The sequence below is a fragment of the Coffea eugenioides genome, chromosome 6 (assembly GCF_003713205.1).
Source record: "Coffea eugenioides isolate CCC68of chromosome 6, Ceug_1.0, whole genome shotgun sequence".
NCBI classification, from domain to species: Eukaryota; Viridiplantae; Streptophyta; class Magnoliopsida; order Gentianales; family Rubiaceae; genus Coffea; species Coffea eugenioides.
Window position 1 is genome coordinate 45985310 of NC_040040.1, and position 18810 is coordinate 46004119.

The following is an 18810-nucleotide window of genomic DNA, read 5'->3' on the forward strand; positions in this document are numbered from 1 at the left end:
TCAAGAAAAGTTAGTTTTATACCATATGCAAAATTGCTAATTAATTAATTCAATAACCTGCTCAGCAAAAATAGGAATGCTAGATGGCATGGGAAGTAGTTGGATATAAATAGGATTTATAGCAAGGGCTAATCAGATTATGGGATTAAATAATATTAGTGTTCAGTTAATGTCTTCTTTGAACATTATGTCAATGATAAAATAATGATTTACTTTTGATTACATCAATGATTATTCAATATATGTTTAATGTGAAATCCAAGATCAATGGATAATAACCTAAAAATTCATTCTCCATAATTTTGCAAAATAAAAAGTAAAATCCATACTCAAAAGAAAAGCAAAAGATCTGCTTAGCTTTTAACAAAAAATAAAATAAAAATACATGAGCATGAATTTATTAATGTTCAAAAGATAAAAGGTTTTAGAAATTGCATACGTTGCATTTAACAAACGCGAGGTCAGCAACCTCGCATTTCTTGAATGCGAGGTTTGAAGTGAATTTTTTTTTTGGCTTTTGTGAGTCAAAAATTTAAGAAGACATTGCATTTAACAAATATGAATTTCTTGAGTTCGCACTTGGCAAATGCAACGACCACTTGGTGGAATCCCACGCCCAAAAAGCCTCCTTTATAGAAAAATTTTAAATTTCATCATAAATTTGGGAATTTCTCTTCATGATGGCCATATTTGATGTTCCTAGTAATAACTCACGTGCTTTGTATGTGAATATATTTTTTCAAGATATAAAACTTTTAATATATTAAATTTTTTGTGCAAAACTTTAATTATTGGCATAATATAAACTAAGAAACTATATAATGAACAAAATTAAGCATTTGGTAATGGTACAAAATGTATATAGCGTACAAAGTAATTAAAAGTTTATTGTACATTCTATAGTTATAAAAACTTTGAAGATGGAAGATTATCATATTTAAACGAAGTTGTTGGTATAATATTAACTTAGAAACCATATGATAAATAAAATTTTACAACCGTTAGTTGTAAAAAAATTTTATTATATACAAAACAATTAAAAGTTTATTGAACTCTGAAGATGGAAGAAGAAGAAATTTTTATGAACTCTAAACTAAGCTGTTACATATTTTATTTGGATTGTGACAATAAGCATAGGAATTTTTTTTTATATTTTGTCAAACCAATGTATACAATAAAACCTGAGCAAAATACATACCAAAACATTATGATTCGGATACAACAGATTTTTATCAATTTCAGTAGTTGTATACTTTTTCTGTTATATTTTTTTTATAACTATCAACAAATTTTTTGAAGTTTTCTTAGTCAATTCGACATAATATAGTGAATTTAATCATGAATTAAACCTTTCATTTTCTCATAACTGTTTATAACGTTTTGCCTTCTTGTTAATCATGATTTTTTTCTATACCAATATGGTATATAAAATATAGTTAACTTTAACTATCACACATAAGAATATAATAATTGGAGATAATTTTAACACATACAATAATTGGAGTTGAAGAAAATGATTGGTGAATATAGTTGTAAATGGGTAGTCTTTAATTTTTATTACCAATACTTTTGAGATGTAATTTATTGAAACTTTTCATTTTTTCTTATTAGTGTCATGATTGAAATGTAATAACTCTAATTAAAAGACATGAGGGTAATTTAGGCTAAACAAAACTAAAAGCAAAATATGTTTACACTTATACTCCCTGTTACCAAGGCTCATCCTACTTTTTATAGAGTAGTGATAATGATATATTTGATGTTGTTACAAGGTAGACGTGTGTTTCATCGTGTGAGGGCAAGTAATTAATACAATTCTCTTGCTAACTCTACATCATCAACAAACAACGACCAACTTTAGCTGCAGGCTATTGTTGATTGATTGACAATAACATTGAAAATTAAGATTATGTGTCATTTGCTTTACATGAGCTGACAAATTTGGGAAGAGAGAATCCTTTAAAATACTTTGCACATTTACACATTTGCTTGCAGCAAACCTTTGCATAATAGTCAGAAAGTATGGCTAGCTTTCTTCTAATCACCACAACCATCGTTCTTTTCTGTCTTTTGATAGCAAGAACCATCCATAGTAGTAGGAGTAGGATAGTCACAAAAATGATTCATTATAACTCTATTCACTCCCCCTATTTTGACACAAATGCTGCCGAACATAGGGACTTGCATATTTCCTTATCTCGCTTAAGATACTTGAAGGTGACAATGCAAGAAGATTTGAAGCTAACAGTACAAGATGATTCAGATCATGATACTGATTTCGAGACTGGAATTTTTGTTAACACATCAATACCTGTGTTTTTGGTGGGTTTCAACATTGGTTCACGGGAGGCTGCTCAATTGGTTGCGTTGGATACTGGTAGTAATCTGCTTTGGGTTCAGTGCAAACCTGGTATAGGCGGCAATAGGACATTCTATAGAAACTATTAGCCTGGGGAGTTTTCAACATATTCTGCTAATGTGAGGTGCGAGGACTTTTGTTCTTCTATTCCATTGACATGTATTCCAACACCCACTCTCTGCTGGTATGTATTGAAATATTTGGGTGAAGTCGTTGTCCGTGAAAATCTTGCATTTGAAAGATTTATTTTCGGTTCATCATTTGACAACCAACCAGCGCATGAGTTCAATCCGTTATTTGGATGTACTAGAAAAAATAACTACATAGACAAATTCAATCGTGTCTTGGGGCTTGGTCCTTCAGGAATCTCATTAGCTTCACAACTGGATAGTAGTGAGTTCTCATATTGTATTGAAAATTTAAGCGATCCATTTGATGAAAAAAATATACTGATCATAGGGATAAAGTCCGGAGGAGTTGAAAACTCAACTCCTCTTATTATTAGGGAGTTCCATTACTACGTAAATCTTGAAGGCATTAGCTTTGGGGGTAGGATGCTCGGCATTGACAAAAAGGATTTGAGAATGGATAATTTTAAAAGTGGTGGGGGTGCAATTATTGATTCAGGTTCAAGTTTGAGTTTCCTTTGAAGATATTGCAAACGAGAAACTTGAACAGGCAATTGTTGATTACATATGGGACTCATTGGAAAGACGATATTTCCCTTTGGACAAATATCAACTTTGCTATATTGGACACTCGTTTAGGGATTTTAAGGGCTTTACAACAATAGTATTTCATTTTGATGGAGCAACAACGGAATTAGATAAAGAGAATTTGTTTAAGCAAGTATACACAGATGTGGTATGTTTAAGTGTGTTAAATGCTGCAGAGAATGGTGTCGATCACTGTCTTCTCGGCGTAGAACTCCACAAATATTTCTATATATCATTTGACATGAATGAGATGCAAGTTAACTTTGAGAGGATGGAATGTGAATATTTCAATAAGTGGAGTTGAAGAAAATGATTGCTGAATATAGTTGTACATGCGTGGTTTATAATTTTTATTACCAATATTTTTTAGATGTAATTTATTGAAACTTTTCATTTTTTCTTATTAGTGTCATGATTGAAATATAATAACTCTAATTAAAAGGCATGAGAGTCATTTAGGCTAAACAAAAACTGAAAGCAAAATATGTTCACACTTACACTCCCTGTTACCAAGACTCATCTTACTTTTTATAGAGTAATGATAATGATATATTTGATATTGTTACAAGGTAGATGTGTGCTTCATAGTGTGAGGGCAAGTAATTAATACAATTCTCTTGCCAACTCTACATCATCAACAAACAACAACCAACTTTAGCTGCAAGCTATTGCAGATTGATTGACAATAACAGTGAAAATTAATATTATGTGTCATTTGCTTTACATGAGTTGACAAATTTGGGAGGAGAGAATCCTTTAAAACACTTTGTACATTTACACATTTGCTTGCAGCAAACCTTTGCATAATAGCCAGAAATTGTGGCTAGCTTTCTTCTAATCACCACAACTATCGTTCTTTTCTGTCTTTTGATAACAAGAACCAGCCATAGTAGTAGGAGTATGATAGTTACAAAAATGATTCATTATAACTCTATTCACTCCCCCTATTTTGACACAAATACTGCCGAACATAGGAACTTGCATATTTCCTTATCTCGCTTAAGATATTTGAAGATGACAATGCAAGAATATTTGAAACTGACAGTACAAGATGATTCAGAGGATTCAAATGATGATTCAGATAATGATACTGATTTCGAGACTGGAATTTTTGTTAACACATCAATACCTGTGTTTTTGGTGGGTTTCAACATTGGTTCACGAGAGGCTGCTCAATTGGTTGCGTTGGATACTGGTAGTAATCTGCTTTTGGGTTCAGTGCAAACCTAGTATAGGCGGCAATAAGACATTCTATAGAAACTACTGGTCGGGGGAGTTTTCAACATATTCTGCTAATGTGAGGTGCGAGAACTTTTGTTCTTCTACTCCATTGACATGTATTCTAACATCCACTCTCTGCTGGTAAGTATTGAAATATTTGGGTGAAATCGTTGTCCGAGGAAATCTTGCATTTGAAAGATTTGTTTTCGATTCATCATTTGACAACCAACCAGCGCATGAGTTAAATCTGTTATTTGGATGTATTAGAAAAAATAGCAACATAGACAAGTTCAATCGTGTCTTGGGGTTTGGTCCTTCAGGAATCTCATTAGCTTCACAACTGGATAGTAGTTAGTTCTCATATTGTATTGGAAATTTAAGCGATCCATTTGATGAGAAAAATATACTGATCATAGGGATAAAGTCCGGAGGATTTGAAAACTCAACTCCTCTTATTATTTGGGAGTTCCAATACTACGCAAATCTTGAAGGCATTAGCTTTGGGGGTAGGATGCTCGGCACTGATAAAAAGGATTTGAAAATGGATAATTTTAAAAGTGGTGGGGGTGCAATTATTGATTCAAGTTCAAGTTTGAGTTTCCTTCAAGATATTGCATACGAGAAACTTGAATAGGCAATTGTTGATTACATAGAGAACTCATTGGAAAGACGCTTGTTTAGGGATTTTTAGGGCTTTACAACAATAGCATTTCATTTTGATGGAGCAACAATGGAATTAGATAAAGAGAATTTGTTTAAGCAAGTATACTCAGATATGGTATGTTTAAATGCATTGAATGCTGCAGAGAATGGTGTCGATCACAGTCTTCTTGGTGTAGAACTCCAAAAATATTTCTATATATCATTTGACATGAATGAAATGCAAGTTAACTTTGAGAGAATGGAATGTGAATATTTCAATAATTGGAGTTGAAGAAAATGATAGGTGAATATAGTTGCAAATGGGTAGTTTTTAAATTTTATTACCAATATTTTTTAGATGTAATTTATTGAAACTTTTTATTTTTTCTTATTAGTGTCATGATTGAAATGTAATAACTCTAATTAAAAGGCATGAGAGTCATTTAGGCTAAACAAAAACTGAAAGCAAAATATGTTCACACTTACACTCCCTGTTACCAAGACTCATCTTACTTTTTATAGAGTAATGATAATGATATATTTGATATTGTTACAAGGTAGACGTGTGCTTCATCGTTTGAGGGCAAGTAATTAATACAATTCTCTTGCCAACTCTACATCATCAACAAAAAACAACCAACTTTAGTTGCAGGCTATTGCTGATTGATTGACAATAACATTGAAAATTAAGATTATGTGTCATTTGCTTTACATGAGATAACAAATTTGGGAAGAGAGAATCCTTTAAAACACTTTGCACATTTACACATTTGCTTGCAGCAAACCTTTGCATAATAGTCAGAAAGTATGGCTAGCTTTCTTCTAATCACCACAACCATCGTTCTTTTCTGTCTTTTGATAGCAAGAACTAGCTGTTGTAGTTGGAGTAAGATAGTTACAAAAATGATTCATTATAACTCTATTCACTCCCCCTATTTTGACACAAATACTGCCGAACATTGGAACTTGCATATTTCCTTATCTCGCTTAAGATATTTGAAGATGACAATGCAAGAATATTTGAAGCTGACAGTACAAGATGATTTAGAGGATTCAAATGATGATTCAGATAATGATACTGATTTCGAGACAGAAATTTTTGTTAACACATCAATACCTGTGTTTTTGGTGGGTTTCAACATTGGTTCATGAGAGGCTGCTCAATTGGTTGCGTTGGATACTGGTAGTAATCCGCTTTTGGTTCAGTGCAAACTTGGTATGGGCGGCAATAGGACATTCTATAGAAACTATTGGTCGGAGGAGTCTTCAACATATTCTGCTAATGTGAGGTGCGAGGACTTTTGTTCTTCTACTCCATTGACATGTATTCTAACACCCACTCTCTGCTGGTATGTATTGAAATATTTGGGTGAAGTTGTTGTCTGAGGAAATCTTGCATTTGAAAGATTTGTTTTCGATTCATCATTTGATAACCAACCAGCGCATGAGTTAAATCTGTTATTTGGATGTATTAGAAAAAATTGCTACATAGACAAGTTCAATCATGTCTTGGGGTTTGGTCCTTCAGGAATCTCATTAGTTTCACAACTGGATAGTAGTTAGTTCTCATATTGTATTGAAAATTTAAGCGATCCATTTGATGAAAAAAATATACTAATCATAGGGATAAAGTCCGGAGGAGTTGAAAACTCAACTCCTCTTATTATAAGGGAGTTCCATTACAATGTAAATCTTAAAGGCATTAGCTTTGGGGGTAGGATGCTCGGCACTGATAAAAAGGGTTTGAGAATGGATAATTTTAAAAGTGGTGGGGGTGCAATTATTGATTCAGGTTCAAGTTTGAGTTTCCTTCAAGATATTGCATACGTACGAGAAACTTGAATAGCCGATTGTTGATTACATAGATAACTCATTGGAAAGACGCTTGTTTAGGGATTTTTAGGGCTTTACAACAATAGCAATTCATTTTGATGGAGCAACAATGGAATTAGATAAAGAGAATTTGTTTAAGCAAGTATACTCAGATGTGGTATGTTTAAATATGTTGAATGCTGCAGAGAATGGTGTCGATCACAGTCTTCTTGGTGTAGAACTCCAAAAATATTTCTATATAACATTTGACATGACTGAAATGCAAGTTAACTTTGAGAGGATGGAACGTTAATATTTCAATAATTGGAGTTGAAGAAAATGATAGGTGAATATAGTTGCAAATGGTTAGTTTTTAAATTTTATTACCAACATTTTTTAGATGTAATTTATTGAAACTTTTTATTCTTTCTTATTAGTGTCATGATTGAAATGTAATAACTATAATTAAAAGGCATGAGGGTAATTTAGGCTAAACAAAAACTAAAAGCAAAATATGTTTACACTTACACTCCCTGTTACCAAGATTCATCCTACTTTTTATAGAGTAATGATAATGATATATTTGATATTGTTACAAGGTAGACATGTGCTTCATAGTGTGAGGGCAAGTAATTAATACAATACTCTTGCCAACTCTACATCATCAACAAAGAACAACCAACTTTCGCTGCAGGCTATTGCTGATTGATTGACAATAACATTGAAAATTAAGATTATGTGTCATTTGCTTCAAATGAGATGACAAATTTGGGAAGAGAGAATCCTTTAAAATACTTTGCACATTTACACATTTGCTTGCAGCAAACCTTTGCGTAATAGTCAGAAAGTATGGCTAACTTTCGTCTAATCACCACAACCATCGTTCTTTTCCGTCTTTTGATACCAAGAACCAGCCATAGTAGTAGGAGTAGGATAGTTACGAAAATGATTCATTATAATTTTATTCACTCCCCCTATTTTGACACAAATGCTGCCGTACACAGGGATTTGCATATTTCCTTATCTCGCTTAAGATACTTGAAGGTGACAATGCAAGAAGATTTGAAGGTGATAGTACAAGATGATTCAGATGATTCAAATGATGATTCAGATCATGATACTGATTTCGAGACTGGAATTTTTGTTAAAACATCAATACCTGCGTTTTTTATGGGTTTCAACATTGGTTCACGGGATGCTGCTCAATTGGTTGCGTTGGTTACTGGTAGTAATCTACTTTGGGTTTAGTGCAAACCTGGTATAGGCGGCAATAGGACATTCTATAAAAACTATTGGCCTGGGGAGTCTTCAATATGTGCTGCTAATGTGAGGTGCGAGGACTTTTGTTCATCTACTCCATTAACATGTATTCCAACACCCACTCTCTGCTGGTATGTATTGAAATATTTGGGTGAAGTCGTTGACCGTGGAAATCTTGCATTTGAACGATTTATTTTCGGTTCATCATTTGACAACCAACCAGCGCTTGAGTTAAATCCGTTATTTGGATGTACTAGAAAAAATAGCTACATAGACAAGTTCAATCGTGTCTTGTGGCTTGGCCCTTCTGGAATCTCATTAGCTTCACAACTGGATAATAGTGAGTTCTCATATTGTATTGGAAATTTAAACGATCCATTTGGTGAAAAAAATATACTAATCATAGGGATAAAGTCCGGAGGAGTTGAAAATTCAACTCCTCTTATTATTAGGGAGTTCAATTACAACGTAAATCTTGAAGGCATTAATGACAAAAAAGATTTAAGAATCGATAATTTTAAAAGTGGTGGGGGTGCAATTATTGATTCAGGTTCAAGTTTGAGTTTTCTTTATGATATTGCATACGAGAAACTTGATTACATAGGAGGCTCATTTGAAAGACGATATTTCTTTTTGGACAAGTATCAACATTGCTATATTGGACACTTGTTTAGGGATTTTAAGGGCTTTACAACAATAGCATTAAATTTTGATGGAGCAACAATGGAATTAGATAGAGAGAATTTGTTCAAGCAAGTATACTCAGATGTGGTATGTTTAAGTGTGTTGAATGTTGCAGAGAATGGTGTCGATCACAGTCTTCTTGGCGTAGAACTCCAAAAATATTTCTATATATCATTTGACATGAATGAAATGCCTGTTAACTTTGAGAGGATCGAATGTGAATATTTCAATAATTGGAGTTGAAGAAAATGATTGACGAATACAGTTGTAAATGCGTGATTTTTAATTTTTATTACCAATCTTTTTTAGATATAATTTATTGAACTTTTCATTTTTTCTTATTAGTTTCATGATTGAAATGTAATAACTCTAATTAAAAGACATGAGGGTAATTTTGGCTAAACAAAAACTAAAAGCAAAATATGTTTACACTTACACTCCCTGTTACCAAGACTCATCCTACCTTTTATAGAGTAATGATAATGATATATTTGATGTTGTTACAAGGTAGACGTGTGCTTCATCGTGTGAGGGCAAGTAATTAATACAATTGTCTTGCCAACTCTACATCATCAAGAAACAACAACCAACTTTAGCTGCAGGCTATTGTTGATTGATTGACAATAACATTGAAAATTAAGATTATGTGTCATTTGTTTTACATTAGCTGACAAATTTGGGAAGAGAGAATCCTTTAAAACACTTTGCACATTTACACATTTGCTTGCAGCAAACCTTTGCATAATAGTCAGAAAGTATGGCTAACTTTCGTCTAATCACCACAACCATCGTTCTTTTCCGTCTTTTGATACCAAGAACCAGCCATAGTAGTAGGAGTAGGATAGTTACGAAAATGATTCATTATAATTTTATTCACTCCCTCTATTTTGACACAAATGCTGCCGTACACAGGGATTTGCATATTTCCTTATCTCGCTTAAGATACTTGAAGGTGACAATGCAAGAAGATTTGAAGGTGACAGTACAAGATGATTCAGATGATTCAAATGATGATTCAGATCATGATACTGATTTCGAGACTGGAATTTTTGTTAAAACATCAATACCTGCGTTTTTTATGGGTTTCAACATTGGTTCACGGGATGCTGCTCAATTGGTTGCGTTGGTTACTGGTAGTAATCTACTTTGGGTTCAGTGCAAACCTGGTATAGGCGGCAATAGGACATTCTATAAAAACTATTGGCCTGGGGAGTCTTCAATATATGCTGCTAATGTGAGGTGCGAGGACTTTTGTTCATCTACTCCATTGACATGTATTCCAACACCCACTCTCTGCTGGTATGTATTGAAATATTTGGGTGAAGTCGTTGTCCGTGGAAATCTTGCATTTGAACGATTTATTTTCGGTTCATCATTTGACAACCAACCAGCGCATGAGTTAAATCCGTTATTTGGATGTACTAGAAAAAATAGCTGCATAGACAAGTTCAATGGTGTCTCGGGGCTTGGTCCTTCAGGAATCTCATTAACTTCACAACTGGATAATAGTGAGTTCTCATATTGTATTGAAAATTTAAACGATCCATTTGACGAAAAAAATATACTGATCATAGGGATAAAGTCCGGAGGAGTTGAAAACTCAACTCCTCTTATTATTAGGGAGTTCCATTACTACGTGAATGTTGAAGGCATTAATGACAAAAAAGATTTAAGAATCGATAATTTTAAAAGTGGTGGGGGTGCAATTATTGATTCAGGTTCAAGTTTGAGTTTTCTTTATGATATTGCATACGAGAAACTTGATTACATAGGAGACTCATTAGAAAGACGATATTTCTTTTTGGACAAGTATCAACATTGCTATATTGGACACTTGTTTAGGGATTTTAAGGGCTTTACAACAATAGCATTTCATTTTGATGGAGCAACAATGGAATTAGATAGAGAGAATTTGTTCAAGCAAGTATACTCAGATGTGGTATGTTTAAGTGTGTTGAATGTTGCAGAGAATGGTGTCGATCACAGTCTTCTTGGCGTAGAACTCCAAAAATATTTCTATATATCATTTGACATGAATGAAATGCCTGTTAACTTTGAGAGGATCGAATGTGAATATTTCAATAATTGGAGTTGAAGAAAATGATTGACGAATACAGTTGTAAATGCGTGATTTTTAATTTTTATTACCAATCTTTTTTAGATATAATTTATTGAAACTTTTCATTTTTTCTTATTAGTTTCATGATTGAAATGTAATAACTCTAATTAAAAGACATGAGGGTAATTTAGGCTAAACAAAAACTAAAAGCAAAATATGTTTACACTTACACTCCCTGTTACCAAGACTCATCCTACCTTTTATAGAGTAATGATAATGATATATTTGAGGTTGTTACAAGGTAGACGTGTGCTTTATCGTGTGAGGACATGTAATTAATATAATTCTCTTACCAACTCTACATTATCAACAAACAACAACCAACTTTAGCTGCAGGCTAGTGCTGATTGATTGACAATAACATTGAAAATTAAGATTATGTGTTATTGTTTTACATGAGATGACAAATTTGGGAAGAGAGAATCCTTTAAAATATTTTACACATTTACACATTTGCTTGCAGCAAACCTTTGTGTAATAGTCAGAAAGTATGGCTAACTTTCATCTAATCACCACAACCATCATTTTTTTCTGTCTTTTGATACCAAGAACAAGCCATAGTAGTAGGAGTAGGATAGTTACGATAATGATTAATTATAACTCTATTCACTCCCCCTATTTTGACACAAATGCTGCCGTACATAGGAACTTACATATTTCCTTATCTCGCTTAAGATACTTGAAGGTGACAATGCAAGAATATTTGAAGCTGACAGTACAAGATAATTCAGATGATTCAATTGATGATTCAGATAATGATACTGATTTCGAGATTGAAATTTTTGTTAACACATCAATACCTGTGTTTTTGGTGGGTTTCAACATTGGTTCACGGGAGGCTGCTCAATTGGTTGCGTTGGATATTGGTAGTAATCTGCTTTGGGTTCAGTGCAAACCTGGTATAGGCGGCAATAGTACATTTTATAGAAACTATTGGCCTGCGGAGTCTTAAACATATTCTGCTAATATGAGGTGCGAGGACTTTTGTTCTTCTACTCCATTGACATGTATTCCAACACCCACTCTTTACTGGTATGTATAGAAATATTTGGGTGAAGTCGTTGTCCGTGAAAATCTTGCATTTGAAAGATTTATTTTCGGTTCATCATTTGACTACCAACCAGCGCATGAGTTCAATCCGTTATTTGGATGTACTAGAAAAAATAACTACATAGACAAGTTCAATCGTGTCTTGGGGCTTGGTCCTTCAGGAATCTCATTAGCTTCACAACTGGATAGTAGTGAGTTCTCATATTGTATTGGAAATTTAAGCGATCCATTTGATGAAAAAAATATACTGATCATAGGGATAAAGTCCGGAGGAGTTGAAGACTCAACTCCTCTTATTTTTAGGGAGTTCCATTACTACGTAAATCTTGAAGGCATTAGCTTTGGGGGTAGGATGCTCGGCATTGACAAAAAGGATTTGAGAATGGATAATTTTAAATGTGGTGTGGGTGCAATTATTGATCTAGGTTCAAGTTTGAGTTTCCTTTGAAGATATTGCAAACGAGAAACTTGAACATGCAATTGTTGATTACATAAGGGACTCTTTGGAAAGACGATATTTCTCTTTGGAAAAGTATCAACTTTGCTATATTGGACACTTGTTTAGGGATTTTAAGGGCTTTAAAGCAATAGCATTTCATTTTTGATGGAGCAACAATGGAATTAGATAAAGAGAATTTGTTTAAACAAGTATACCCAGATGTGGTATGTTTAAGTGTGTTGAATGCTGCAGAGAATTGTGTCGATCACAGTCTTCTTGGCGTAGGACTTCAAAAATATTTCTATATATCATTTGACATGAATGAAATGTATGTTAACTTTGAAAGGATGGAATGCGAATATTTCAATAATTGGAGTTGAAGAAAATGATTGATGAATATAGTTGTAAATGCGTAGTTTATAATTTTTATTATCAATATTTTTTAGATGTAATTTATTGAAAATTTTCATTTTTTCTTATTAGTGTCATGATTGAATTGTAATACCTCTAATTAAAAAACATGAGGGTAATTTAGGCTAAACAAAAACTAAAAGCAAAATATGTTTACACTTACACTCCCTGTTACCAAGACTCATCCTACCTTTTATAGAGTAATGATAATGATATATTTGATGTTGTTACAAGGTAGACGTGTGCTTCATCGTGTGAGGGCAAGTAATTAATACAATTGTCTTGCCAACTCTACATCATCAAGAAACAACAACCAACTTTAGCTGCAGGCTATTGTTGATTGATTGACAATAACATTGAAAATTAAGATTATGTGTCATTTGTTTTACATTAGCTGACAAATTTGGGAAGAGAGAATCCTTTAAAACACTTTGCACATTTACACATTTGCTTGCAGCAAACCTTTGCATAATAGTCAGAAAGTATGGCTAACTTTCGTCTAATCACCACAACCATCGTTCTTTTCCGTCTTTTGATACCAAGAACCAGCCATAGTAGTAGGAGTAGGATAGTTACGAAAATGATTCATTATAATTTTATTCACTCCCCCTATTTTGACACAAATGCTGCCGTACACAGGGATTTGCATATTTCCTTATCTCGCTTAAGATACTTGAAGGTGACAATGCAAGAAGATTTGAAGGTGACAGTACAAGATGATTCAGATGATTCAAATGATGATTCAGATCATGATACTGATTTCGAGACTGGAATTTTTGTTAAAACATCAATACCTGCGTTTTTTATGGGTTTCAACATTGGTTCACGGGATGCTGCTCAATTGGTTGCGTTGGTTACTGGTAGTAATCTACTTTGGGTTCAGTGCAAACCTGGTATAGGCGGCAATAGGACATTCTATAAAAACTATTGGCCTGGGGAGTCTTCAATATATGCTGCTAATGTGAGGTGCGAGGACTTTTGTTCATCTACTCCATTAACATGTATTCCAACACCCACTCTCTGCTGGTATGTATTGAAATATTTGGGTGAAGTCGTTGACCGTGGAAATCTTGCATTTGAACGATTTATTTTCGGTTCATCATTTGACAACCAACCAGCGCATGAGTTAAATCCGTTATTTGGATGTACTAGAAAAAATAGCTACATAGACAAGTTCAATCGTGTCTTGTGGCTTGGCCCTTCTGGAATCTCATTAGCTTCACAACTGGATAGTAGTGAGTTCTCATATTGTATTGGAAATTTAAACGATCCATTTGGTGAAAAAAATATACTAATCATAGGGATAAAGTCCGGAGGAGTTGAAAATTAGGGAGTTCAATTACTACGTAAATCTTGAAGGCATTAATGACAAAAAAGATTTAAGAATCGATAATTTTAAAAGTGGTGGGGGTGCAATTATTGATTCAGGTTCAAGTTTGAGTTTTCTTTATGATATTGCATACGAGAAACTTGATTACATAGGAGACTCATTAGAAAGACGATATTTCTTTTTGGACAAGTATCAACATTGCTATATTGGACACTTGTTTAGGGATTTTAAGGGCTTTACAACAATAGCATTTCATTTTGATGGAGCAACAATGGAATTAGATAGAGAGAATTTGTTCAAGCAAGTATACTCAGATGTGGTATGTTTAAGTGTGTTGAATGTTGCAGAGAATGGTGTCGATCACAGTCTTCTTGGCGTAGAACTCCAAAAATATTTCTATATATCATTTGACATGAATGAAATGCCTGTTAACTTTGAGAGGATCGAATGTGAATATTTCAATAATTGGAGTTGAAGAAAATGATTGACGAATACAGTTGTAAATGCGTGATTTTTAATTTTTATTACCAATCTTTTTTAGATATAATTTATTGAACTTTTCATTTTTTCTTATTAGTTTCATGATTGAAATGTAATAACTCTAATTAAAAGACATGAGGGTAATTTTGGCTAAACAAAAACTAAAAGCAAAATATGTTTACACTTACACTCCCTGTTACCAAGACTCATCCTACCTTTTATAGAGTAATGATAATGATATATTTGATGTTGTTACAAGGTAGACGTGTGCTTCATCGTGTGAGGGCAAGTAATTAATACAATTGTCTTGCCAACTCTACATCATCAAGAAACAACAACCAACTTTAGCTGCAGGCTATTGTTGATTGATTGACAATAACATTGAAAATTAAGATTATGTGTCATTTGTTTTACATTAGCTGACAAATTTGGGAAGAGAGAATCCTTTAAAACACTTTGCACATTTACACATTTGCTTGCAGCAAACCTTTGCATAATAGTCAGAAAGTATGGCTAACTTTCGTCTAATCACCACAACCATCGTTCTTTTCCGTCTTTTGATACCAAGAACCAGCCATAGTAGTAGGAGTAGGATAGTTACGAAAATGATTCATTATAATTTTATTCACTCCCTCTATTTTGACACAAATGCTGCCGTACACAGGGATTTGCATATTTCCTTATCTCGCTTAAGATACTTGAAGGTGACAATGCAAGAAGATTTGAAGGTGACAGTACAAGATGATTCAGATGATTCAAATGATGATTCAGATCATGATACTGATTTCGAGACTGGAATTTTTGTTAAAACATCAATACCTGCGTTTTTTATGGGTTTCAACATTGGTTCACGGGATGCTGCTCAATTGGTTGCGTTGGTTACTGGTAGTAATCTACTTTGGCTTCAGTGCAAACCTGGTATAGGCGGCAATAGGACATTCTATAAAAACTATTGGCCTGGGGAGTCTTCAATATATGCTGCTAATGTGAGGTGCGAGGACTTTTGTTCATCTACTCCATTGACATGTATTCCAACACCCACTCTCTGCTGGTATGTATTGAAATATTTGGGTGAAATCGTTGTTCGTGGAAATCTTGCATTTGAACGATTTATTTTCGGTTCATCATTTGATAACCAACCAGCGCATGAGTTAAATCCGTTATTTGGATGTACTAGAAAAAATAGCTGCATAGACAAGTTCAATGGTGTCTCGGGGCTTGGTCCTTCAGGAATCTCATTAACTTCACAACTGGATAATAGTGAGTTCTCATATTGTATTGAAAATTTAAACGATCCATTTGACGAAAAAAATATACTGATCATAGGGATAAAGTCCGGAGGAGTTGAAAACTCAACTCCTCTTATTATTAGGGAGTTCCATTACTACGTGAATGTTGAAGGCATTAATGACAAAAAAGATTTAAGAATCGATAATTTTAAAAGTGGTGGGGGTGCAATTATTGATTCAGGTTCAAGTTTGAGTTTTCTTTATGATATTTGCATACGAGAAATTGATTCTAGGAGACTCAATAGAAAGAAACGATATTATTTTGGACAAGGTACAAATTGCTATATTGGACACTTGTTGGGATTTAAGGGCTTACTAACAATAGCATTTCATTTGATGGAGCAACAATGGAATAGATAGAACGAGAATTTGTTCAAAGCATAACTACTCAGATGTGGTATGTTAAGGTGTTGAATGTTGCGAGAATGGTGTCGATCAATCTTCTTGCGTAGAACCGCCAAAAATATTTCTATATATCATTGACATGAATGAAAGCCTGTAACTTGAGAGATCAGATGTGAATATCAAAATTGGAGTGAAGAAAGATTTGACGAATAATTGTAAAGCGTGATTTTAATTTATTACCAATCTTTTTTAGAAAATTATGAAACTTTCATTTTTCTTATTATTTCAGATTGAAATGGTAATAACTTCTAATTAAAAGACATAGGGTAATTTTGGCTAACAAAAACAAAAGAAATATTTTACACTTAACACTCCGTTACAAGCTCATCTACTTTTAGAGAGTATGAAGATGATATATTTGATGTTGTTACAGGAGACGTGTGCTCATCGTGTGAGGCAAGTAAATAATACATTGTCTTGCCAAGTCTAATCACAACAAACAAAACAACTTAGCTTGCCAGGTAGTGGATTGATTGAACAATAACATGAAAATAAGATATGTGTATTTGTTTACATTAGCTACAAATTTGAGAGAGAATTTTAAAACACTTTGCACATTTACACATTTGCTTGCAGCAAACCTTTGCATAATAGTCAGAAAGTATGGCTAACTTTCATCTAATCACCACAACCATCGTTCTTTTCCGTCTTTTGATACCAAGAACCAGCCATAGTAGTAGGAGTAGGATAGTTACGAAAATGATTCATTATAACTCTATTCACTCCCCCTATTTTGACACAAATGCTGCCGTACATAGGAACTTACATATTTCCTTATCTCGCTTAAGATACTTGAAGGTGACAATGCAAGAATATTTGAAGCTGACAGTACAAGATAATTCAGATGATTCAATTGATGATTCAGATAATGATACTGATTTCGAGATTGAAATTTTTGTTAACACATCAATACCTGTGTTTTTGGTGGGTTTCAACATTGGTTCACGGGAGGCTGCTCAATTGGTTGCGTTGGATATTGGTAGTAATCTGCTTTGGGTTCAGTGCAAACCTGGTATAGGCGGCAATAGTACATTTTATAGAAACTATTGGCCTGCGGAGTCTTAAACATATTCTGCTAATATGAGGTGCGAGGACTTTTGTTCTTCTACTCCATTGACATGTATTCCAACACCCACTCTCTGCTGGTATGTATAGAAATATTTGGGTGAAGTCGTTGTCCGTGAAAATCTTGCATTTGAAAGATTTATTTTCGGTTCATCATTTGACAACCAACCAGCGCATGAGTTCAATCCGTTATTTGGATGTACTAGAAAAAATAACTACATAGACAAGTTCAATCGTGTCTTGGGGCTTGGTCCTTCAGGAATCTCATTAGCTTCACAACTGGATAGTAGTGAGTTCTCATATTGTATTGGAAATTTAAGCGATCCATTTGATGAAAAAAATATACTGATCATAGGGATAAAGTCCGGAGGAGTTGAAGACTCAACTCCTCTTATTTTTAGGGAGTTCCATTACTACGTAAATCTTGAAGGCATTAGCTTTGGGGGTAGGATGCTCGGCATTGACAAAAAGGATTTGAGAATGGATAATTTTAAATGTGGTGTGGGTGCAATTATTGATCTAGGTTCAAGTTTGAGTTTCCTTTGAAGATATTGCAAACGAGAAACTTGAACATGCAATTGTTGATTACATAAGGGACTCTTTGGAAAGACGATATTTCTCTTTGGAAAAGTATCAACTTTGCTATATTGGACACTTGTTTAGGGATTTTAAGGGCTTTAAAGCAATAGCATTTCATTTTTGATGGAGCAACAATGGAATTAGATAAAGAGAATTTGTTTAAACAAGTATACCCAGATGTGGTATGTTTAAGTGTGTTGAATGCTGCAGAGAATTGTGTCGATCACAGTCTTCTTGGCGTAGGACTTCAAAAATATTTCTATATATCATTTGACATGAATGAAATGTATGTTAACTTTGAAAGGATGGAATGCGAATATTTCAATAATTGGAGTTGAAGAAAATGATTGATGAATATAGTTGTAAATGCGTAGTTTATAATTTTTATTATCAATATTTTTTAGATGTAATTTATTGAAAATTTTCATTTTTTCTTATTAGTGTCATGATTGAATTGTAATACCTCTAATTAAAAAACATGAGGGTAATTTAGGCTAAACAAAAACTAAAAGCAAAATATGTTTACACTTACACTCCCTGTTACCAAGACTCATCCTACCTTTTATAGAGTAATGATAATGATATATTTGATGTTGTTACAAGGTAGACGTGTGCTTCATCGTGTGAGGGCAAGTAATTAATACAATTGTCTTGCCAACTCTACATCATCAAGAAACAACAACCAACTTTAGCTGCAGGCTATTGTTGATTGATTGACAATAACATTGAAAATTAAGATTATGTGTCATTTGTTTTACATTAGCTGACAAATTTGGGAAGAGAGAATCCTTTAAAACACTTTGCACATTTACACATTTGCTTGCAGCAAACCTTTGCATAATAGTCAGAAAGTATGGCTAACTTTCGTCTAATCACCACAACCATCGTTCTTTTCCGTCTTTTGATACCAAGAACCAGCCATAGTAGTAGGAGTAGGATAGTTACGAAA

The 18810-nt window shown here is 33.6% G+C and overlaps 4 protein-coding genes across 4 annotated transcripts; all 4 read left to right on the plus strand.

The window, feature by feature from the left end:
- The first annotated feature begins 2223 nt into the window (after positions 1-2223).
- Positions 2224-3009, plus strand: LOC113774236 (aspartic proteinase nepenthesin-2-like). Its single transcript, XM_027318793.1, has 2 exons — positions 2224-2410; positions 2570-3009. Exons 1-2 carry the CDS (start codon positions 2224-2226, stop codon positions 3007-3009), a joined length of 627 nt encoding a protein of 208 aa, XP_027174594.1.
- A 4686-nt stretch (positions 3010-7695) lies between these two features.
- LOC113774237 (aspartic proteinase CDR1-like) lies at positions 7696-8937 on the plus strand. Its single transcript, XM_027318794.1, has 2 exons — positions 7696-7975; positions 8168-8937. The coding sequence occupies exons 1-2, from the start codon at positions 7696-7698 to the stop codon at positions 8935-8937; spliced, it is 1050 nt and encodes a 349-aa protein (XP_027174595.1).
- Positions 8938-9451: 514 nt separating this feature from the next.
- On the plus strand, positions 9452-10789 carry LOC113774238 (aspartic proteinase CDR1-like). Its single transcript, XM_027318795.1, has one exon. It carries the CDS (start codon positions 9452-9454, stop codon positions 10787-10789), a length of 1338 nt encoding a protein of 445 aa, XP_027174596.1.
- Positions 10790-11504: 715 nt separating this feature from the next.
- LOC113774239 (aspartic proteinase nepenthesin-2-like) lies at positions 11505-12311 on the plus strand. The gene is made up of 2 exons (XM_027318796.1): positions 11505-11696; positions 11856-12311. The coding sequence occupies exons 1-2, from the start codon at positions 11505-11507 to the stop codon at positions 12309-12311; spliced, it is 648 nt and encodes a 215-aa protein (XP_027174597.1).
- Positions 12312-18810: the final 6499 nt, after the last annotated feature.